Source organism: Dreissena polymorpha, chromosome 9 (assembly GCF_020536995.1).
Source record: "Dreissena polymorpha isolate Duluth1 chromosome 9, UMN_Dpol_1.0, whole genome shotgun sequence".
Taxonomy (NCBI): Eukaryota; Metazoa; Mollusca; class Bivalvia; order Myida; family Dreissenidae; genus Dreissena; species Dreissena polymorpha.
The window spans coordinates 3,393,453-3,417,019 of NC_068363.1; the positions used below are offsets into that span (position 1 = coordinate 3,393,453).

The 23,567-nt window shown below is 35.9% G+C and overlaps 1 protein-coding gene across 1 annotated transcript in view; it reads left to right on the forward strand.

Moving 5' to 3' along the window:
- LOC127843795 (AFG3-like protein 2) overlaps positions 1-23,567 on the forward strand; it is a 45,303-nt gene that overhangs the window by 12,814 nt on the left and 8,922 nt on the right. Inside the window, exons 4-12 of the mRNA XM_052373594.1 lie at positions 1,682-1,820; positions 2,839-2,895; positions 11,285-11,406; positions 14,107-14,176; positions 15,371-15,471; positions 16,008-16,248; positions 18,281-18,437; positions 18,982-19,111; positions 21,112-21,209. Of these exons, the coding sequence (XP_052229554.1) occupies positions 1,682-1,820; positions 2,839-2,895; positions 11,285-11,406; positions 14,107-14,176; positions 15,371-15,471; positions 16,008-16,248; positions 18,281-18,437; positions 18,982-19,111; positions 21,112-21,209 (1,115 nt within the window). The remainder of the gene's footprint in view (positions 1-1,681; positions 1,821-2,838; positions 2,896-11,284; positions 11,407-14,106; positions 14,177-15,370; positions 15,472-16,007; positions 16,249-18,280; positions 18,438-18,981; positions 19,112-21,111; positions 21,210-23,567) is intronic.

Here is a 23,567-nt window from a genome sequence, read left to right on the forward strand (position 1 = left end):
TATGAAATAAAACATTAGTTATATATTTAGTTTTGTTATACGTATTTTTATTGGCGTCATTATGTGATATTTTAAAAAGTACCACATGGTTTTCAATTGAGTAAGTATTAAGTGTTTCATTAAAAATTACATGCTAGACAACTATGTTAAGAGTATCAGAGAATTCCCATGTAAAATCTCTCCGTGGGAAGACTTACTTGTCTCGTGCAACCATCTGTTATAGCTAAAGTGATGAATAAGGAGGCTGAAATGTCATTGACATCAATAAAATGGTTGGTGAAAGTAGAGACACAGGTGTAATAACCTCAATACAGAGCTCTGTGATCTGCTCCTACTCTTATTCTGAACTGCTTGTACTCTTAGCATGGGTTCAAGATTGTTTTTTAATAGTATTTATAGGAATTTATTTGCTTTGTTTTATACAGATGGGAAAACCTCACGAATCGGTATCACATCATTGACATAAATAAAACTAAAAATTTATGTGCTTGCAAACGTTTGCATTGGCTTTTCAGTCAATTTGCTAATAGGTAAAAACATTCTTTAAACAAATATGTTCTTTTATTATTTTACACACAAACAACTGTAAATAATAATGAATGAATTACCATTTGTGTCCAGGTAATGTTCAGTGATAAGTGAGGCATTTGAATTGACAATACTTGGATAATCACAATAAAGGCAATCAGCATTCTATACAAACCTGTTTAGTATGCAGAATCTGGGAGCTTTGAACATGCTTACCTGCATTTTGAACATTTAACTAGCATTTTGTAACTGCAGTTTACAATTTGAACTTGCATTTTCGTAAGCTTGCAAGTCTAATTTTGTGCCTTGAAAATGATGCATGATGATTCTAAGAAGGAGCAGAGATAAAAGATGGATCATTATCTTCGCAACTGAATCCAGAATTTATCAAGTTGCTTGTTGTTTTTTTATTAAAAATCGGGTCTTGTATTCTGCCCCATTCCCAATTGAAGTAGATATTTTTCCCAAATGGGACCTAAAATTTACCAATTGAAGGTTAAAAAAAAATAAAAATTAATAGATTTCAACATTTTGTTCATCTCCCATCCAGCCATATCAGTTCAACCTTATTAAAAATGATACTGAAAAACACTAATATTGTCGATTTGAAGCATTTTTTAGCAAAACACCATCACTTATTTCCCTATTTCCAAAATAGTGAAAAACACGCACTGTTTTAGCATAAACAGTTATATATAAAAATAAATATTAACAATATGGTTTAAAGTTTCGTAGAAAAGCATTCAACATTGTTTATTCAGCCAGCCCAGAGAGTTTAGCAAGAGGGGAGGGTGGGGGGCATTCAAACCAAAATTGAGAGAGGCATCACTTTGCTATTTCACTCTAGATCTTGCCCTAATGATAAGGATCATGCTGAGTGACATTCTGGAAAAACTGGTCTTAATGCATGTGCATCAAGTGTTGTCACAGATTAGCCTGTTGAGTCTGCACAGGCTTATCAGGGATGACACTTTCTGCTTGAATGATTTTTTTCGTGCATTTTTTTTTTTTTCTGAATAAAAATTAAGTATAGGCAGAAATTGTCGTCCCAAATGAGCCTGTGTGGACCGTTGAGGCTAATCTTGGAACATGCATTAAGCCCTGTTTTCCCAGAAAAAGGCTCATTTTCTGAGCTCAATGGTTTATTTTTCAGACCAATGCCTGGATGGAACTGGAACACAGCATTTGCCATAGCAGGTGCCATCGGGACTGGAGCATGGTTGACCTACAAGAGCGTTTTTAAAGAAATCACATATAAGGAGCTTATTGAAGACTATTTAAGATCTGGGAAGGTATGTAATAGATGCCCTATTCGCCTCAACTTCAAGGTTGATAAAATATCATTCACTGTCTTGAATATAATTGTATATTTGAGCTTCACTCATATAGCGCTGGGCTTATGTATGTGAATAAAGTGTCCTCCCAGATGTGTGTGGTCCGCACTGTTTTATCAGCGACAACCTTTTCCTCTTTTATATATTTTATTATTGAAAGAAAGTCTCTCCTTAAAGAAAATTACCAAAATTCACGGCTAGTCTGGGATGATAATTGATGCGCCTGCATTAAACTGGTTTTTCTCAGTCACTAACTTATTTCTTTTTGAAAACAGGATATGTAGATCTACATTACTGTTTATGTACACAAAATCCGTATTGAATATTTAACCCATTTATGCATAGTGGAATCTCCCATCATTCTAAATTGGATCAATTTATTTCCAAAATTAGGGATGTCTAGTAGATTTATTTCTATATTTAGAATATTTCTTAAAGAAATTCCTTAAAACAAACAGCGCAGGCCCTGATAAGACGCCACATCATGCGGTGTCTCATCTGGGTCTATGCTGTTTGCCAAGGCCTTTTTTCTAGACGCTAGGCATAAATGGGTTAATGTTGTCTCTTGTAGGGGTTACAATGTGTTTATAAACTTGTACATTTTCCAAACCAACTTGAAACTTAAACATACCACAATGCACTAGTCTCTACAGAAATAACTATGCTACATTCTACATGTAAATATATTTAAGAACAGTTTTGAATTTCTTCTGGTTTCTTTAGTTATAAAAAAGGAGAGATGACTAACAATATACCGGTATGTTTAGTGAATTTGAGACAAAAGCTATTTGAACTACTACAGAAATATTTAATCAGCAACTTTAATGCATGATGAAGCCTAAAATTGTGCATTGCATTAACTCTACAACCTTTACTTATGCATAATTATAGCTATCCTAGTTTAAAACTACATATTCACCAAACTTATTCCTGATCATACATGTACTCGATGTATTATTTTGGGTATGTTTTCCAGATAGAGACACTAAACATTGTGGACAGGGACTATGTAGAAGTGAGGCTCAACCCAACTGTAAGTCCTGTTACCCAATTTATTAAAGGCTCTATAAAGGTCGCCATCCGTAATTATTTACCGATTTTTAATTATTGCTTTTCATATTTTATTTATATAGGTTATCAAAAAACAATATGTAAATGCAATTGGACATTACCATACAAAAATAAGCAATGCAATTTGTTTTGAGCTCAAAATATAGTGTCCTCCAAGTCAATTGTGGTTACAAACAATCAGTTTATTTACATGTACATCGCTGTTTACTCAGAAAGTGAAAGTGAAAGTCACTCAGGTCACCAAAAATATATAGTTGATTTTCAACGTTTTCCTGTATCACTCACAAAGTTGGTCTCTTCTAAATGGTTTAAACGTTTGTAGTGATCTAATAAGTAACTTTCTGCACCCAATTGTATAAACGCTGGTTAAAGTTACCGCTCGGTAGCTGTTAAACCTTGGTAAGTTTGCGGTTATTCAGGTTTAGTAACCGTCAAGGTAACTCGATTGTATAAACACGAAATACCGCAAAGTAACTAAACCGCGCATAGTGGAATTTAACCAACGGTAAATTTAACCAAAACATTCCCACAATGCATTTTCTAATGACGTAATTTTCGCGCGAAGTGTCACGCTTCGATTTCGTTAAGAAACAAAATAAACAGCGTCATGTATTTTTTTGATCAAATTCATTTACAAATGCTTTTACAATAAAATAAAGTGTACATTTTAACTATGAGTTCATCAAATTTTTCAAAATGTTTACGAACATATGTCACAGACCAGGGAAAAAAATATCATGATGTCGGGATTTGCCTCATTTAACGGAATCCCTGGTGCTTCCAACTGCGAGAGAGTGCTTGATAAGACGCCTAATTTTCTTGTTTTTTAAATGATGTAACATATTCATGGTCGTCGTAACATGCTAGCCTATTCTTTTAATTTTGCTTATAACCCGTTTTCATATGACTGCGTTATAAAATAATATCTTTCGCCAAAGAACGATGTTTACACATTCAAAGCACAACGCTGAGTATATCCTTAGCTTCAAATTACATCCGAAAATCACTCTGTCTGTAGTCCAACATTGCATATTGAAATTGAGAAAAGTGCGAGTCTTTTTGACGATTTATTATAAACGCGACTTATTTCACACGTACATACACTGTATATCGACGCATTTCAATTGTCAGTTTATCACATTTTCCTTATTTCATGCAATGTGCATTGTTTATAATCCATGCATATACTTTTGACATTTTTAGAATGTACAACAAGCCATACAAATATCGCACAATTCATAAATAATCTGCAATATTTGCTTTCCGATTAAATTCATGTTATGCATAGAGATATGTAAAGTATAAGATGATAAAAATAGCACCACACTGGAATTCGGAATGTCCCATTTTTTACACGGGTATTAACGACTCATTTATCTGTTGTGTAATGGAATGTTTTTCATTTTTTGTTTACTTATATATTAAATTATTTTCGTGTACAATAAGGGCATTTATCATAGACAAATAAAACATTGTGTAAGTTTAAACATATGTTTGTATGCAGAAATCTGCAAATGTAACCGAGTTTACCAACGGCTATTATTTGTTAAACTGCTCCGGTTCATTGAACAGCAGTAATGTAGAGTACGTGACGTAGCCTGTGAAGAAAAAGAAAGTTTATAGAGTTCATAAACTCATTTGAAAATAGTAATAAGTTGGCATAAGGGTCTTTATTTAACTATGCTAAAATAATTATTAAAGACCCTATATGCAAAATCATCAATTATTGAGTTAAATGGATTATTTATGGATTTTAAAGGATTATTAAAGGTAAGATACTAGTTCGAACGTGTTTTGGTTTTTGATTGTACTTTTGTCGTTTACGGTTTTCGGAGAAATGATTTTAACATGGTCGCCATTGATGCATCGGATCACACACGGCATATCCATAACATTATATAAAAAAAACACGTTCTGCGCGTCCTTAAATTCGTCGTCCGAAGATGGAAAACGTATTGCTCTGTAAATTAAGTCAAATAAAGTGTCAGTCGCTGCAATACTTGTCGAAATGTTCAAGGTTGTCGATGGTTAGCTTTTATAATGTCGCGCGACTCGGCCATTTTGTGTAAGTTACCTCTCGGTTACTTGTACTTACCCACCTAGAGAAGCAGGGTATGTTTTAACTGGGTTTTAACCGATCGGTATAACTTACCTAATTTTATACAAACGCTTACCGACCAGTAACCAACAAGTTACCGACTTTTAACCGCCGGTATGTGGTCAACCGCCGGTTTAACTGTTTATACAATCGGGTGCTGCTGGTAAAATATTGTTTAAAACAGAATTAAAATTTGATTTTCTTTCGGCTATTTTTAGCATACGTAAACGCTAGGAGGCTACACATCACGTTAGTTGCAAAGTTGTAAACATTTCTACCAATTATGAAACGGGTATATCTTCCATAAGTCTTGACAACGTTGCACTTAAGCTGTGTAATGAGCATTTTTTATGCACAGGAAACTGAAATCTGGTAAAAAAATTAGACCAGTTTATATGCATAATAATTTAATTTCTCACCTTTATAGAGCCTTTAAAGGAAAATAAAATGTTTGAGCCGTGCTCTGTGAAAAAGGTGTTTAATGCGTGTGCGTTAAGTGTTGTCCCAGATTAGCCTGTGTGGATTGCTCAGGCTAATTAAGGACTATACTTTCCACAAAAACTTGATTTTGCTAAAAAGATACTTTTTGGACTGAAAAATATAAAAGCGGAAAGTGTTGTCCCTCATTAGCCTATGCAAACCCCTTTTTCACAGAGCACAGTCTATTTATAATGTTTTTGGTTATGTTTGTGATTACGTTTCTTAATTGATTGCTCAGGTGAGCTTTTGTGACCGGTCTTTGTCCGTCGTCCGTCCATTAACATTTGTTTGTAAACACTCTAGAGGCCACATTTCTTGTCCGATCTTCATGAAACTTGGTCAGAAGCTTTGTCCTAATGAAATCTAGGTCGGGTTCGAAACTTGGGTTGTGTCGGGTCAAAAACTAGGTCACAAGGTCAAAAAATAAGAAAAACATTGTAAACACTGTTAAGTCACATTTCATGCCCAATCTTCATGTAACTTTGTCAAAATGTTTCTCTTAATGATATGTTGGTTGAGTTCAAATTGGTTCCGGTATTTTGAAAAACATGGCCGCCAGTGGGTGGGGCAGTTTTCCATATTTGGCTATAAAGAAACCTTGTAAACACTCTTAAAGTCATAATTTTTGCCCAATCATCATAAAACTTAACCAAAACATTGGTTTTATTGATATCTCGGACAAGTTCGAAAATGGTCCAGATCGGTGAAAAACATGGCCACCAGGGGGCGGGGCAGTTTTTATGTCCCCCACTATAGTAGTGGGGGACATATTGTTTTTGCCCTGTCTGTCTGTTGGTCTGTTGGTCTGTCTGTCTGTTTGCGCCAACTTTAACATTTTGCAATAACTTTTGCTACATTGAAGATAGCAACTTCATATTTGGCATGCATGTGTATCTCATGAAGCTGCACATTTTGAGTGGTGAAAGGTGAAGGTCAAGGTCATCCTTCAAGGTCAGAGGTCAAATATATGTGGCCAGAATCGCTTATTTTATGAATACTTTTGCAATATTGAAGATAGCAACTTGATATTTGGCATGCATGTGTATCTCATGGAGCTGCACATTTTGAGTGGTGAAAGGTCAAGGTCAAGGTCATCCTTCAAGGTCAGAGGTCAAATATATGTGGCCGAAATCGCTTATTTTATAAATACTTTTGCAATATTGAAGATAGCAATTTGATATTTGGCATGGATGTGCATCTCATGGAGCTGCACATTTTGAGTGGTGAAAGGTCAAGATCAAGGTCATCCTTCAAGGTCAGAGGTCAAATATATGTGGCCGAAATCGCTTATTTTATGAATACTTTTGCAATATTGAAGATAGCAACTTGATATTTGGCATGCATGTGTATCTCATGGAGCTGCACATTTTGAGTGGTGAAAGGTCAAGGTCATCCTTCACAAGGTCAAGGTCATCCTACAAGGTCAAACGTCATATAGGGGGACATTGTGTTTCACAAACACATCTTGTTTCTATATGTATATACAGTACAGCCAACGCGGGACAAACATAATCCACAGCTATGCCATGGTCAGATTATACGTACGCGGCGGCCGAATCGTGTGTTCAAGCGGCGTATCGCCGTGGCACTCGGCATCAATCCGCGCAACAACGCCGAGCCTGTATTAACCTCGTGTACTTTCGCGGAGTAAATCCGCCGCATACGTACGCGGCGGATCGAGTGAAAAGATATCCACCTACATGTACATACATGTATGTGTAGCGTAGAAACCAAGATTTACGCTGGTTTCATAATTATTATTTTCACGTTTTAATAAGCGAAATGGCACTTAATGCGCTTTAACAAATTATCGTTGAATTAATTACGCGCAACTATTAATGTTTCGTTCGATCATCAAATTATCATTATTAAATTTGTTATCCGAAACGCACTTCCGAATTTTAATGCTAACGTGACCTTTGGCAAATTCTAGCGTCAAATAAACAGTGCTAAAATATCCTTTGTTTCATAAAAAGCGCGCGAAAATTATGCAGACATGTAGAACGTCATTTGGAAAGTGTGGGTGTATTTTGTGTTGTATAAATACATTTATCCCACTTTTACAGCGAATTCGGTTGATTAAAGCCCCGTTGATTAAATATCATCTATAATCAACGGCAGGAAATGACGTCAATATTTCGACGAAATGACATCAAAAATCCAGCGAAATCATCCAGTCAAACTAATTTTGTTTTAACAAAAATGTTTACAAAATAAAAGTGGGATAAATACATGTACATGTAGAATAATAGATTAGTGTTGATTATAGATCAGGTTTATCATGTTCGGCACGAAAACGAAAAAGCACTCGCCAAGGCTCGTGCTTTTTGTTTTCTAAGCCTCGCATGATAAACCTGATCTATAATCAACACTAACCTATTATTCTCTATGAACATCACGTCAGGCGTCAATTGTGTGTTCAGTGGAAAAACCCGCCCTGATTAGACGTTATTTCATCATCTCTTTAAATAGTAACAAATGCCAAAATGTTTTTGATACTTAAGGAAATAAGGAGAATGTTTATGTATCGTAAATATTTACAAGCCTTTGCTTTAAAACTGGAATATACGGGATTATCGGGTAATTAGTAGCGATATTAACTGTATAATATGAACAAAATAATACGTGTTTATATACGCATTTTCAAACAATAGTTATAATAAGCTGATAATTAACAAAACAACAAATACTTCTTCACCGTCTTGATTATTGATGTGGCTTCAAACTACTAATTTTCTCAGCTTTAATATAATAGCAAAATCAACATGCAATTAATTTATAAATCCACTATATGCTGGAGCTTTGACCACTTGTATGTGCGAAAACATAATTACGTGACCTTGTTTATGTGTGAAATACATACACTACGGGCGGGAAACAAACTTAATTGGCCAGACACATTAACTATGCTTACATGTATATGCTAATACAATCCGCACACAATAAATTTATTCTGATTTTAATTATTATTATAATTGTTCTTTCAAAATTTGTTAACTGCATGTAACTAATAATTTTAAAAATATTTTTTATATCATGATGCGCATCAACTCGGCATCATGTCGCGGGTCGCGGCATGCCTCGGCGGACAAGTGCGAAGCTTCGCGGCGAAATGCGACTTGCCGCCGCATACTGACGCGGCTTCAACATTAATGTTTTCATAATAATACAGTTTAGTTGTGTGTATTTATGTGTTAATGGTTATTCGAGGTTCGAGTTTTTTTTTAGCTCACCTGATTGCTCAGGTGAGCTTTTGTGAACGGTCATTGTCCAGCGTCCGGCGGTCCGTCCGTCAGTTAACATTTGTTCATAAACACTCTAGAGAGCACATTTATTTTCCAATCTTCATGAAACTTGGTCAGAAGCTTTGTCCCAATGAAATCTCGGTCGAGTTCGAAACTGGGTCATGCCGGGTCAAAAACTAGGTCACTAGGTCAAAAAACAGAAAAACCTTGTAAACACTGTAGAAGTCACATTTCATGCCCAATCTTCATGAAACTTTGTCAAAATGTTTGTCTTAATGATATGTTGGTTGAGTTCAAAAGTGGTTCTGGTCTGTTGAAAAACATGGCCGCCAGTGGGTGGAGCAGTTTTTCTTATTTGGCTATAGGGATACCTTGTAAACACTCTAGAGGCCTCATTTTTTGTCAGATCTTAATGAAACTTGGTCAGAACATTTGTCCCAATGATATCTCGATAGAGTTGGAAACTGGGACATGCTGGGTCAAAAACTAGGTCACTAGGTAAAAAAAAAACAACCTTGTAAACACTGTAAAAGTCGCATTTCATGCCCAATCTTCATGTTACTTTGTCAAAATGTTTGTCTTAATGATATGTTGGTTGAGTTTAAAAGTGGTTCTGGTCCGTTGAAAAAAATGGCCCCCAGTGGACAGGGAAGTTTTCCTTATTTGGCTATAGAGAAACCTTGTAAACACACTAGAAGTCACAATTTTTGCCCAATCATCATGAAAGTTGGACAAAACATTGGTTTATTGATATCGCGGACGAGTTCGAAAATGGTCGAGATCGGTGAAAAACATGGCCGCCAGTGGGCGGGGCATTTTTCTCTATATGTATATAGTGAAAACATGTGAACACTCTAGAAGTCACATTTTTGGCCCAATTTGTTGAATAACCTGGCTGCCGGGGGGGGGGGGGGAGGAGGTTTTCTTATATTTATATAGTAAAAAAAGCTTGTGAACACTCTAAGAGTCACATTTTTTGCCCAATCATCATGAAACTTGGTTAAATTATTGGTTTTATATATTTCTCAGATGAGTTTGCAAATGGTCTCAATCGGTCAAAAAACATGGCCGCCAGGGGGGGGGGAGCAGTTTTCGTTATATGACTAGAGAGAAACCTTGTGATCAAACACTATAAAAGTCTAATTTTTTGCAATCGTGAAACTTAGTCAATACATTGGTTTTATTGATTTCTCGTCTCGGACAAGTTGGAAAATGGCTCAGATCGGTGAAACACACTTTTAAGCTCACCTGATTGCTCAGGTGAGGTTTTAGAATTGGTCTTTGTCCGCCGTCCGTTCGTCCATCCATATTTGGTTTCTAAACACTCTAGCATTCACACTTCTCAAGCATTCTTTATGAAAGTTGCTGAAAGATCTCAGTCCAGTTTGATAATGAGCAAAATCACATAATTAATGCCATAATTATTGCCCTTAGATTGTCCAAATTTTCATTATATTATACAAAATCCTTGTAAACACTCTAGATGTCACAATTTTGTATGCCCCCAGATCGAAAGATTGGGGGGTATATTGTTTTTGGCCTGTCTGTCATTGTATGTGTGTGTGTCCCAAAACTTTAACCAAAACTTTAACCTTGGTCATAACTTTTACAATATTAAAGATAGCAACTTGATATTTGGCAAGCATGTGTATCTCATGGAGCTGCACATTTTGAGCAGTGAAAGGTCAATGTCAAGGTCATCCTTCAAGGTCAAAGGTCAAAAAAACAAATTCAAAAACTTAAACCAAAACTTTAACCTTCTTCATAACTTTTGCAATATTGAACATAGCAACTTGATATTTGGCATGCATGTGTATCTCATGGAGCTGCAAATTTTAAGTGGTGAAAGGTCAAGGTCATCCTTCAAGGTCAAAGGTCAAACAAATAATTCAAAGTGGCGCATAAGGGGGCATTGTGTTTCTGACAAACACACATCTTGTTTTCAGATTTTATGAATCTTGGTCAAAATATTTTTTTTTGTAAGCAAATTTTGATTTTTGGTAAGGGGGGTCAACTCAAAATATAGGTCACCAGGTAAAATCTTACAAAAACAAAAACACTCCATACGCCAGAGTTTTGGTTAAAAATGATGAAACTTGACCAGGATGTTTGTCTGAACAATATCTAGGTCAAGTTTGACGTTTGGTAAAGATTAAATGAACCGACTCCTCTCAGGTGAGCATAACTAGGGCCCTCTTGTTACAATTTTGAATTGGACTTTCTTGTTGTACTTCTTAATGATTTCATGAGATAAATAAGCTTTTAAGACCACATCTATCTGAAGCTTTGAAAATACACTGTACAAATGTCCATTATCCTTAATGATTGTGAGGGGTTATACTATTTGACAATATAAGAACAGTGTGAAGTGCCCTATACATGCAGCTTAAAACCTAAAGCCAAGGTAATAGGTACAAAATGCACAATTTTTGCTCTTTTTTCATGCTACATATGTAAGTGGTAGGTATTTCTTATCCTTACAGCAGAGGTGTTTCCCAAAATCATGTGCATGCACATTTTTTGCTTAGGTAGGTGAATATAAGACTCTGTGGTTGAACATCGGCTCTGCGGAGATGTTTGAGCAGCACTTAAAGGAGACCCAACTCGAGATGGGAATGGACCCCGCAAACTTTATTGCTGTGGGATACAGGTATGAGATGGGAGTCAACCCGTCCGACATTATAAATTTGCTGTGCTCTGTGAAAACAATTAACCAGTATTCTACATTTGTGACGTGCTCTGTGAAAAGGGGGTGTAATGCATGTGTGTAAAGTGTCGTCCCATATTAGCCTGTGCAGTTTGCACAGGCTAATGTCTGTGCAGTTCGCACAGGCTAATCAGAAACAACACTTTCCCCTTTTATTGTATTTTGCGTTTAAAGGAAGACCCTACTTGATGAAAATCCAGTTAAGGCGGAAGGTGTTGTCCCTGATTTGCCTGTGCGGACATGGGCTTATCTGGAATGTCACTTTGTGCACATGCATTTAACTCTTTCAGTGCTGGAACCGAATTTTGAAGGCCTTTGCAAACAGTTTGGATCCAGATGAGACGCCACAGAACGTGGTGTCTCATCAGGATCCAAACTGTTTGCTATTCTGATAGTATTCTTTGAAAAAAATCAAAGAAAATGCTTATTTTAGAAATTCAACAGACGACATTTTAGCAGACAACAAATTTCCCAGCATTCAAAGGGTTAACCCACTTTTCACAGAGCATGGCCCAAATGTATAATACTGGTTAATAGTTATGAGTGGATGCTGTACTGTTAAACAAGGCAAATGTATAATACTGGTTAATAGTTATGAGTGGATGCTGAACTGTTAAACAAGTGCATCGGTCATTCATTTGTACATTGTATACATGTTGGGGCTGAACTTTGTATTTTTGTGCTGGATTTATTTGTAAATCTTTTAAGTGGATCCTTCTTGTAAAACAAAAATATTTACCTACCCTGTTTAAAAAGGTTATGTACAGGTTGTAAGTGTTCTTGTTTTACCCGTAATTTCACGTTGTCTTTAAAACATGGCTGTTTTTTTAAAATATCTTTAAATGTGGATCCTATACTATGAAATGTGTATACAGGGAGGATTTTCCTCTATTGTGGTTGAGCAATTGCAATTTAACATTGAAGTGCAACTGACAACCAATATTCTGTTTCATTTAAAAAATAAGAGCAGCTATGTTTGTTAAAAAATTCTAATGAACTGCCTGTGCGTAGTTACAGTACAATTGACATCCAGGTTGTCAGTTTTCTGATTATATTTGTGCTATAGTACATGTATAACAAGTAATGGTCTTCAATCAAATGCTTCAGTACCAAAACACAGTCTCACAGCCCCTATAACTGTATTGGTATACATGTATGTATGATTTGTGGCACACATTAATACCAAATGCAGACTCACAATCCCTATAACTGTATTTGTACACTTCAACACCGTTATTTCGAACACCGATAAGCCGAAGTCACCGTTATTTCGAAGTATTATTCGGGTCCCGATTTTGGTTCTTCTTTGTTTAATGTAAAATTTCATTGTTAATCCGAACTTCGTTAAACCGAAGAAATCGTTATTTCGAAGTGATTCAGTCGGTCCCAACACTATAATTCGCACCTTATTATCAATCTTTAATCCGAAGTCAAAACTGCAAAATACTGAGCGTATTTTCACACCTTGTCGTGGCGCGTCAAAAGCCGATAATTACACCTTTGTCGTCTGTGCGAAAGCTGGTGTTCAGAGAGACATTGCGTATTGGTAAAAAAAAGTTAATTCATTTCCGAAAATGTATTCATATGTTTGTATGTCTGATAATTTGTGCTATTCGTTATATTTTATATGTTCTGTAATAAGACAAAAATACAAAAAACAAGAAAAAGAATCTTTTTATTCCTCCGTTTGTTACAAGTGGAAATCTATTGCTATATGACTAGTTTACGCTTTTAAGTTAGAAACGTTCTATTTTAACAGAATCAAAAAAGCCTTCTGTCAAATGTTTATTTCGAATTATCGTTAATCCGAAGTTTTTTTAACGGTCCCGACGACTTCGAAATAACGGTGTTGAAGTGTATATGTATGATTTGTTGCACACATTAATACTAAACTCAATACTCACAGCCCCTATAACTGTATTGGCTTATGTATGATTTGTGGCACACATTAATACCAAATGCAGACTCACAGCCCCTATAACTGTATTGGCTTATGTATGATTTGTGGCACACATTAATACCAAATGCAGACTCACAGCCCCTATAACTGTATTGGCTTATGTATGATTTGTGGCACACATTAATACCAAATGCAGACTCACAGCCCCTATTACTGTATTGGCTTATGTATGATTTGTGGCACACATTAATACCAAATGCAGACTCACATCCCCTATAACTGTATTGGTATATGTATGATTTGTGGCACACATTAATACTAAACTCAATACTCACAGCCCCTATAACTGTATTGGCTTATGTATGATTTGTGGCACACATTAATACCAAATGCAGACTCACAGCCCCTATTACTGTATTGGTTTATGTATGATTTGTGGCACACATTAATACCAAATGCAGACTCACAGCCCCAAGAACTGTATTGGTATATGTATGATTTGTGGCACACATTAATACCAAATGCAGACTCACAATCCCTATAAATGTATTGCTATATGTATTATTTGTGGCTTACATTAATACCAAATGCAGATTCACAGCCCCTATAACTGTATTGGTATATGTATGATTAGTGGCACACATTAATACTAAACTTAAGACTCGCAGCCCCTATAACTGTATTCGTATATGTACGTTTTGTGGCACACATTGCTCATATAGAAAACTATATCTGTTTTTCAGGAAGGGATTCAAGTGGGACATGATATTCACTCTGGCTCCTGTCCTGATTTTACTGTATATTGTATATACGGTAAGAGTTTGCTTTGTTACGTAAAGGTTTAAGGTCATTATTTAGTGCATGGGTTATTTGTGTTATAATTTCTCCATACTTTTGCGAAATGAAATGTTTTATACCTTTAATTATTGAAATAGCATATAAAAACATTTATATAAAATTGCGGTAATTTCCCAGATGGACGGACAGACAATTTATTCAGACTTATGTTACACTACATCGTCTTCATACTTACATATACACATTATTCTCTGTCACATTAATATGTATAACAACATAATATAATATAACATCAATAGTCATTTAAAAAGATAAATATAAAAAATAAACACAATTAATTGCAAGACAAGAAAGTTCTATGGAGGCGGTACTGAATTTGAATTTACCAGTATTATTTTGGATTGTATTTCTGGTAGCAAAAGCTTCTTTGATATGTTTACATGCATTACTAATTACTGATTTGTCAATTGAAACTAATAACATGTGGAATTTACAATACATATGGGCTAGTATCAAATATACGGCTTATAGTTTTTTCTTAGGTCAGTGTAACCGCGGCATATACATATAAATGCTTTGCTCTTCTTCAAGTTCCTGATTGCACAGTGACCAATCTTAACTTTTACTTAGAATTGACTCAGGGAAACATGCTATTTATTAAAAAAAAACATTCATCATGATGTGAATGAAGTCTTGTCTTAGCAAAAATCCAGTTTAAAGGCAGAGAGTGTTGTCCCTTGTTAGCTTGTGCATACTGCACAGGGTAATGTGTGACAATAATTTAAACACATCCATTAAGCCCCATTCTCTCAGTGCGGCTCAAATAAAACTAAAGAAATTTGTGACTGAACCCACTGTCAGGGTGGGTAAAGTATTTGCTTCCCCTGCAATATCAAAAAGAATGATATAAACTGAAACTAAATGACAATCTTTATGAGAAAACAAGGCTTATGCATATGCTGAAAGTGTCGTCCCTGATCAGCCTGTGCAGTCCACACAGGCAAATTAGGGAGGACAATTTACCTAAATTGGATTTCCACTAAGAAGAGACTTCCTTTCAATGAAAAATAGCATACAAGCGGAAAGTCTTCTCCCTGATTAGCCTGTGCTGACTGCATAGGCTAATATGGGACGACACTTTATGCAGCTGCATTTCGCCCAGTTTTCCCCGAATGAGACCCCTATTCAGTTAATCTGTTTGTTCCACAGGCTTCACGTCGCGGCATGGGCGCAGGTGGATCCAACCCATTCTCAACCTTTGGGAAATCAAAAGCAAAAATAGTGCAGAAAAATCTGGATGTCAAATTTAAGTAAGCTTATTTTTTAGATATTTTCAAACTTTAAAATCTGATAGTGATTTGATTTTATCTATTGGAATCTACAAAATTATAATACACAGAATAATGAATCCAATTTTCGTATTTGCAGTATCGATTTTATTGAGTACAATTTGGGTAATCATCAAGTTTTCCAATATCCACTAGGTACACCAGGATCCTGTACAAGGAACATACTTTAGTCAATATTCTTACTCAAATATATTTTTTTCTCAATTTTTTGGATGAGTGCTCACTTAAGTATTCATAAAGCTTTTGTGAGCATTGAGTGCGACTCAACCCTGAGATTTAGAATTTATAAATAAATATTTTTATAGCCGAGATTGTGCATGAGCTTCCTGACATTCTGAATACCCATCTGAGTGGATACTCAAACCTCATGTTCTGAGTTGAGCATAGAACAATTTTAGGGCTTTCTTGATACTGGGCCAATATTCTTGGTAGTATTAATTAATCAAAACTTTTAAGATAATGTGTGTAATTATTTAATGTAACAATATTTGTTTCAGGGATGTTGCGGGATGCGAGGAGGCCAAAATAGAAATCATGGAGTTTGTAAACTTTCTCAAAAATCCCCAGCAATACATAGACCTTGGTGCAAAGATCCCCAAAGGGGCCCTTCTGAACGGCCCGCCTGGTACTGGTAAAACCCTTCTTGCCAAGGCAACCGCTGGGGAGGCTGGGGTACCGTTCATCGCAACCTCAGGCTCAGAATTTGTGGAGATGTACGTTGGAGTGGGGCCCTCAAGGGTATGTAGTGACTGGAGTGAAGCCCTAAAGGTTATGTTGTGAATATTGTGAGGCCCTCAAGGGTATGTAGTGAATGAAGTGAGGCCCTCAAGGGTATGTTGTGGATGTAGTGGGGCTCTCAAGGGTATGCTGTGAATGTAGTGGGGCCCTCAAGGGTATGTTGTGACTGTAGTGAGGCCCTCAAGGGTATGTTGTGAATGTAGTGAGGCCCTCAAGGTTATGTTGTGACTAGTGAAGCCCTAAAGGTTATGCTGTGAATGTAGTGGGGCCCTCAAGGGTATGCTGGAATGTAGTGGGGCTTTCAAGGGATTGTTGTGAATGTAGTGGGGCCTTAAGGGTATGTTGTCAGCAACCTTAAATCAGGAATTTTAGGTCCTATTTGGGAAAATGCATGTTCTTTTTTCCTATTGGAATGGGCCTGTAATTTTTTTCCAAATTTGAACAAGATTGCAAAAACACTGGTTCATGAAGTGTGATGCTGTGTTATTATCAGTTATACATTCCTATTCTGATCTGGTATATTTTTGTTATCTGTAATTTGAGTTTTAAGAATTTAATCATCTTTTAAAGTTAAGACGTGATGATTGCAAACTTATGCACAATAAAACATAGGATGTTGAGAGGTAGCTACAATATTTGTACCCAGTAGATTTGCAAATGCTAATGTATCATTTCTTTCAGTCTAATGACTGTTATTTTTAAATGGGTTGATGTAGTTTTTGCTAACATTTTAAAGGACATTTTAACAAGAACATTTTCCCATCAAGTCAAGCGTGGGTAGGGGCAGTTTTCACACAGATGTTTAAGGAAATCTTAACATGAACATTTTTAACCAGGTTTTCCGAAGAAAAAAACTGGTTATTAGATTGGCGAATGCGGGCGGGCTGGCTGGCTGGCTGGCGGGCTGGCTGGCGGGCTGGCTGGCGGGCGGGCGGAACAAGCTTGTCCGGGCCATAACTATGTCGTTCATTGTCAGATTTTAAAATCATTTGGCACATTTGTTCACCATCATTGGACGGTGTGTCGCGCGAAATAATTACGTTGATATCTCCAAGGTCAAGGTCACACTTTGAGTTCAAAGGTCAAAAATGGCCATAAATGAGCTTGTCCTGGCCATAACTATGTCATTCATTGTGAGATTTTAAAATCATTTGGCACATTTGTTCACCATCATGGGACGGTGTGTCGCACGAAAGAATCACGTCAATATCTCCAATGTCAAGGTCGCCACGACTAAAAATAGATTTAAAAAAAAAAAAACTTACAAAGGGGGTTAATTTTGTTTGTTCATTTCAAAAGTTTAGTTTGAGTTTTCTCCCTTTATCACATTTTTTTTCACAATGAAAACCTGGTTTTGTGACAATTTTGTCCCTTGTTTATCAAGTTTTCGTTGAAGTCCAATGTTTTTGCTTACAAAGTGATGTATATGAGTAATTGTAGTAATGGAATCTTTCTTAGGGCATTTGAATGTAAAAAGAGGTAAAAAGGAAGTAGAAAAAGACTTGTAGAATTTCATAATTATAAATTTAAGGGAGTTCTTTCCCAAAGGCACTCTATAAGGAAGGGGTATGAAATGAATTACTTGCTTAAGTCATTTAATTTTATAAGAGGTGAATATGAAATAGCCAGGGACTTGAAGAATTTCATGATAATAAATTTAAGGGATTATCTTAAGTTTTCCTATGGCACTCCAGGCCCATTTGGACATTTTACTGAGAAATGCTATTTTGGGATTGGGAATTTTTTTCTCGCTAAAAGTCCACTGATTCGAGAAAAACTGATTGAATATAACTCCTTATAATAATACAAATTATAAGAAAAAAAATCATTTAATTTATATTTTTATATACTTTGTTAGCTGTTATTAAAATACTATTGAGGTATTATAATCATGGGATTTTTTTCTTTTCAAATTGTTCAAACAATATCACATTATTTTTACCATTAAGCTTTTGGAATGGGCCCATTTAACGGACCCATAGATACTGTCAAAAAAGGCATGGAAATTAATTTGGTGCTGTTTTGCTGCCAGGTGCGAGACTTGTTCAAGACGGCGAGAGAGAACGCCCCCTGCATCCTGTTCATTGATGAGCTGGACGCCATCGGGAAGAAGAGAAGCAGGATGAGCGGCTTTGGAGGCAACAGTGAGCGGGAGAACACACTCAACCAGATCCTTGTGGAAATGGATGGTACACAGTTAATAAATTTAGCCTGCTTCTGGGATAACTGGGCTAATGAATTGGTGTAAAGCCCGCACAGGCTAATCAGGGACAACACTTTCCAATTTTATGATTTTTGTTTGTTGGTGGACTGCAAATGCATTAAGTCCAATTTCTCTAGAACGAGGCTTATTTAATGTGTGTTTATCATAGGTCCTCAGGGAGGGTTATACAGGTGTCATGCTGTTGAACAGTCTTTGGGTTTGTCTTCAGTAGTTTGTGGTGTAGTCAAAACTTTTACATTTCTCAATTAATTACATTGAAACGTCATCATGAAGTGAGTTTGAAAGACTCTTTTTATGCCCAGTTAACAAAAAATTGACTGTCTTATTGCACTTAAACAATGCTTAAAAAGGGGAAATCCTCTTTTTGGGAAAAATTTCAAACGTTATAAGTTATACTTTTTACCAGCAAAATAAATGAAGGTTAAGAAAAAATTTTAAATACGGAAGAAAATTTTAAATACAACAGTACCAACACTCAGCAACCAAAATTTGAATTGTTATCTTGACAGGTTTCCAGACGGAGTCAGGCGTGGTAGTCATGGCCGCTACAAACATCATAGACACTCTGGACGAGGCACTGCTGAGGCCGGGAAGATTCGATAGACAGATTTATGTGGCCGCCCCAGACATTAAAGGAAGGTATGTAACGCGAGTGATTTGAAAGGTCAATGGAAAAATCGTTCTAGGAAAACTGGGCTAAATGCAGGTGCTGCAAGTGTCGTCGGGGATTAGCTTGAGTAGTCTGCATAGGCTAATAAGGGATGACACTTTCCCCCTAAATAGGATTTTCTTTAAGAAGGGACTTCTTTAAAGGAACTGTCAACCACGAATGACGAAAAAAAAGAAAAGTTCTAAAATACCGTATTTTTTTTACAATTATTAGTTTATATTGATGAAAATTTCACGACTGTTATATTACATTACTTATAAAAAGTTCATTTGTAGCTCATCTATTTTTTGAAAAAAAAAATGAGCTATTGTCATCACGTTGGCGTCTCCGTCCGGTTAAGTTTTGCGTTTAGCTCCACTTTTCTCATAAAGTATCAATGCTATTGCATTCAAACTTGGTACACTTACTTACTATCATGAGGGGACTGGGCAGGCAAAGTTAGATAACTCTGGCTTGCATTTTGACAGAATTATGTGCCCTTTTTATACTTAGAAAATTGAAAATTTTGGTTAAGTTTTGTGTTTAGGTCCATTTTATTCCTTAAGTATCAAAGCTATTGCTTTCATACTTGCAACACTTACTAAATATCATAAGGGGACTGTGCAGGCAAAGTTATGTAACTCTGAGTGGCATTTTGACAGAATTATGTGCCCTTTTTATACTTAGAAAATTGAAAATTTTGGTTAAGTTTTGTGTTTAGTTCCATTTTATTCCTAAAGTATCAAAGCTATTGCTTTCATACTTTCAACACTCACTAACTATCATAAGGGGACTGTACAGGCAAAGTTATGTAACTCTGACTGGCATTTTGACGGAATTATGGGCCCTTTATACTTGAAAATTTGGTTAAGTTTTGTGTTTTGGTCCACTTTACCCCTAAAGTATCACAGATATTGCTTTCATACTTGGAACACTCACAAACTATCATAAGGAGACAGTAAAGGACAAGTTGCATAACTCTGGTTGTCATTTTTACGGAATTATGGCCCTTTTTTGACTTAGTAACTTCGAATATATGGTTAAATTTTGTGTATAGATCCGTTTTACTTCATAAGTATCAAGGCTATTGCTTTCAAACTTCAAATACTTTCATGCTATCATGAGGGTACTGTACCTGGCAAGTTGAATTTGACCTTGACCTTTGAATGACCTTGACTCTCAAGGTCAAATTATAAAATTTTGCTAACATTGCCATAACTTCTTTATTTATGATTAGATTTGATTGATACTTTGACAAAACAACTCTTACCTGACATCATACCACAATAGACTCCACCCAAACCATCCCCCACGCCCCCCGAATCCCCCCCCAATTATTTTTTTTAAAGATCATCTAATAAATGACCACCACACCCTCACACTATACCCCCCTCAATTTCTCCCCCCCCCCCCCCCTGAATGTTTTTTTTTAAACATGGTAAAAAAACACAAATATATCCCCCCCCCCCCCCAATTTTTTATTTTTTTTCATATTTTTTTGCATTTTTGGAAGATTATGTAATAAATGACCACAACCCCACACTATACACCCCTCTCCACTCCACCCCTCCCTCCTTTGTGATTGAAATTGAGATATGTCCCTTCACCTTTAAAAGGCGGTGCTCTTGTCTTTAAACTTACACTTCATTTAAACAAAAAATACATAAAAGCAGAAAGTGTCGTCCCTGAATATACAAAGTCCAAACAATATTTGTCCATACATTGTCCAAGTGCAATTCAAACTCAATATCAAGTACTTAAATAATAATGTACAAACACCACGGTGCTGTTGTAGTGCACATACTCTATTAACAATTCATTCGTAATAATTTTACTACCACTATATATATATATATGATGTTCACACAAAAAGTATCTTTGGGGACAATTTTTTTTAATTACAAATTACAAATATTAATTGTTTCATCAGCAATTTTTCAAGTGAGACCTATCTGTTGATTCAGTTGATGCATGTTTTGTCTCTTTCCAGGGCATCAATATTTAAAGTGCATCTCAAGAATTTAAAAACAGAAATAAACAAAGATGACTTGGCAAGAAAAATGGCTGCATTAACTCCTGGATTTTCAGGTAATGATTTGCTGTGGTAGTCACTTAAAGTATATGCGAGTGTCATCCAAAAAGTTTGTGAACTACTTATACAGGGTTCGCACAGACCTTGAAAAGTGCTTGAAAATCAAGGTTTATCTTGAAAAGTGCTTAAAAACGATCCGGAGTGCTTAAAAGTGCTTATTTTTAACCATAGCCTTGAAAAGTGCTTGAATTTGGCTGGAAAAGTGCTTGAAAATGAAATAACAACAATTAAAAATGTTAAAAACAGATTTATTATTTCCAAGCTTTCAGATATTTTCACGTCATATCGATCCGATGATATTGATCGCTCCTCCTATCTGAACCCACGGCAATTTTCGCGCACTTTTTATTAGAACAAAGAAATTCATTTATTTCATGTAGAAGTTGTAACCTAAAATAGCTGTACACGATGCGTGCAAAGCATGTCAGATGATTTACACATGTTGGAATACAACTGTCCTGATTGGGCGCTTTTTTCATCAAATCTTTAAATAGAATTATATGAGGAAATTCATTTGATACTTTCGAAAATTGCAAACGTTTGTGTTTATGACTCTTAATTATCGTTTATATAACCTACCCATAATTTGATTTTAAAAATGGAAATGGGGCATATATGGGATTATTTAATAATGGATAAAGATGGGAGAAGTTGCATGTATGCGATTGAGACAGTTGAAACGTATGTATAGGGGAATCTGGAGACTCGGGATAATACGATTACTACAATCAGTTATGAGTTCTCCTTGGCTTCAAACTGTTAATTGAATAATCGAACACTCAATTAACACTCCTCCAGGTGCTGTATCCTACAGCTAGGTGCGAACACTGTTTTCTTTTATACGCGACGTTTTATAAGACAAAAAACACTGTCATGGGCATGGGTGTTGAAAACATTATTCATTATCACTTTTAAATGAAAGGGATCAATACAATACGTTTATGTTGAATTATTTTATTTTAAGCGAACACAATGAACACGGCCGTTTATATTATGGTTCTGCGGTGATTCGCGGTTTTTGAATTATGGCAAACGGCCCTGCGACATTGTATGAACACTCATCGCGGGGTTCATATTGGTAAGCAAACACAGTGAGATGAACACCGCAGTGAGTGGCGTTTGTTTAAGTACATGGTGCCTGTACTGAGGGTAAACATACATATTTTCATGTCTTATCCATGAGTCCGAAGTCGTTGTTTTTTTCCAGATTTATGACAGTTCCGATCTGTTTATACAAGCAGGTACTGGATCGGTACGGGTTTTATAATGTAAGGGAGGTTACTACTACTCATTTGTCGCCAATTGGTCTACTTCGTTGTTTTTATTTTATACATTATGCCATTACGGTGCGTACAAGTTGAAATATGCCAGTGAATAAGTGCATTTTTCAGAAAGGGTTGCTTTTGAAGAACCCTTGGGTTATTGACAACGCCAATTCTAAGTATGCAGAACAGATATAGAGATGGCTAGTATGGAGGAATCCGCGTTGTAAAGCCACCAGAAGGGTGAACATTTAGAATACATATTCAATACAAATAACGGGTTTTGTTTTGGTATGTGTAATGCTTTTGGTCAATTACGGTACTATATCATTATGAAATATCTTACTTTTGATTAATACAGTTGTTTCGGTATCAGGGAAGTGCAGACTGTTGTAAGACACAAAGAATGTTGAGCAAGAAGGTACCAATTTAGCGAAAAATGTTGTCAGTATTGGACACTAAAATAATATACATTTTTCAGTATGTGGGACTAAAAAAGTGCTTGAATTTGGATTTTTTCCCTGGAAAAGTGCTTTAAAAGTGCTTGAATTTCATTCAAGAAAATCTGTATGAACCCTGTTATATTCAGCTTTTGTTTTGACTCACACGGCAGTTCAATTATAAATAGTGTGGACTAGTTTTGTTCATGTAAATTATATCAAGGCTATAAAATTATACATAGTGTGAACTAGTTTTATTCATGTTAATAATACCAAGGCTATGAAATTATACAGAATGTGGACTAGTTATGTTTATACTCACATGGCTATGAACTTGTGTATAGTGTGGACTAGTTTTGTTCATGTTCATTATACCAAAATTATGAAATTATACATAGTGTGGACTAGTTATGTTAATGTTTGTACTCACAAGGCTATGAACTTATACATAGTGTGGACTAGTTATGTTAATGTTTGTACTCACAAGGCTATGAACTTATACATAGTGTGGACTAGTTATGTTAATGTTTGTACTCACAAGGCTATGAACTTATACATAGTGTGGACTAGTTATGTAATTGTTTGTACTCACACGGCTATGAACTTATACATAGTGTGGACTAGTTATGTTAATGTTTGTACTCACAAGGCT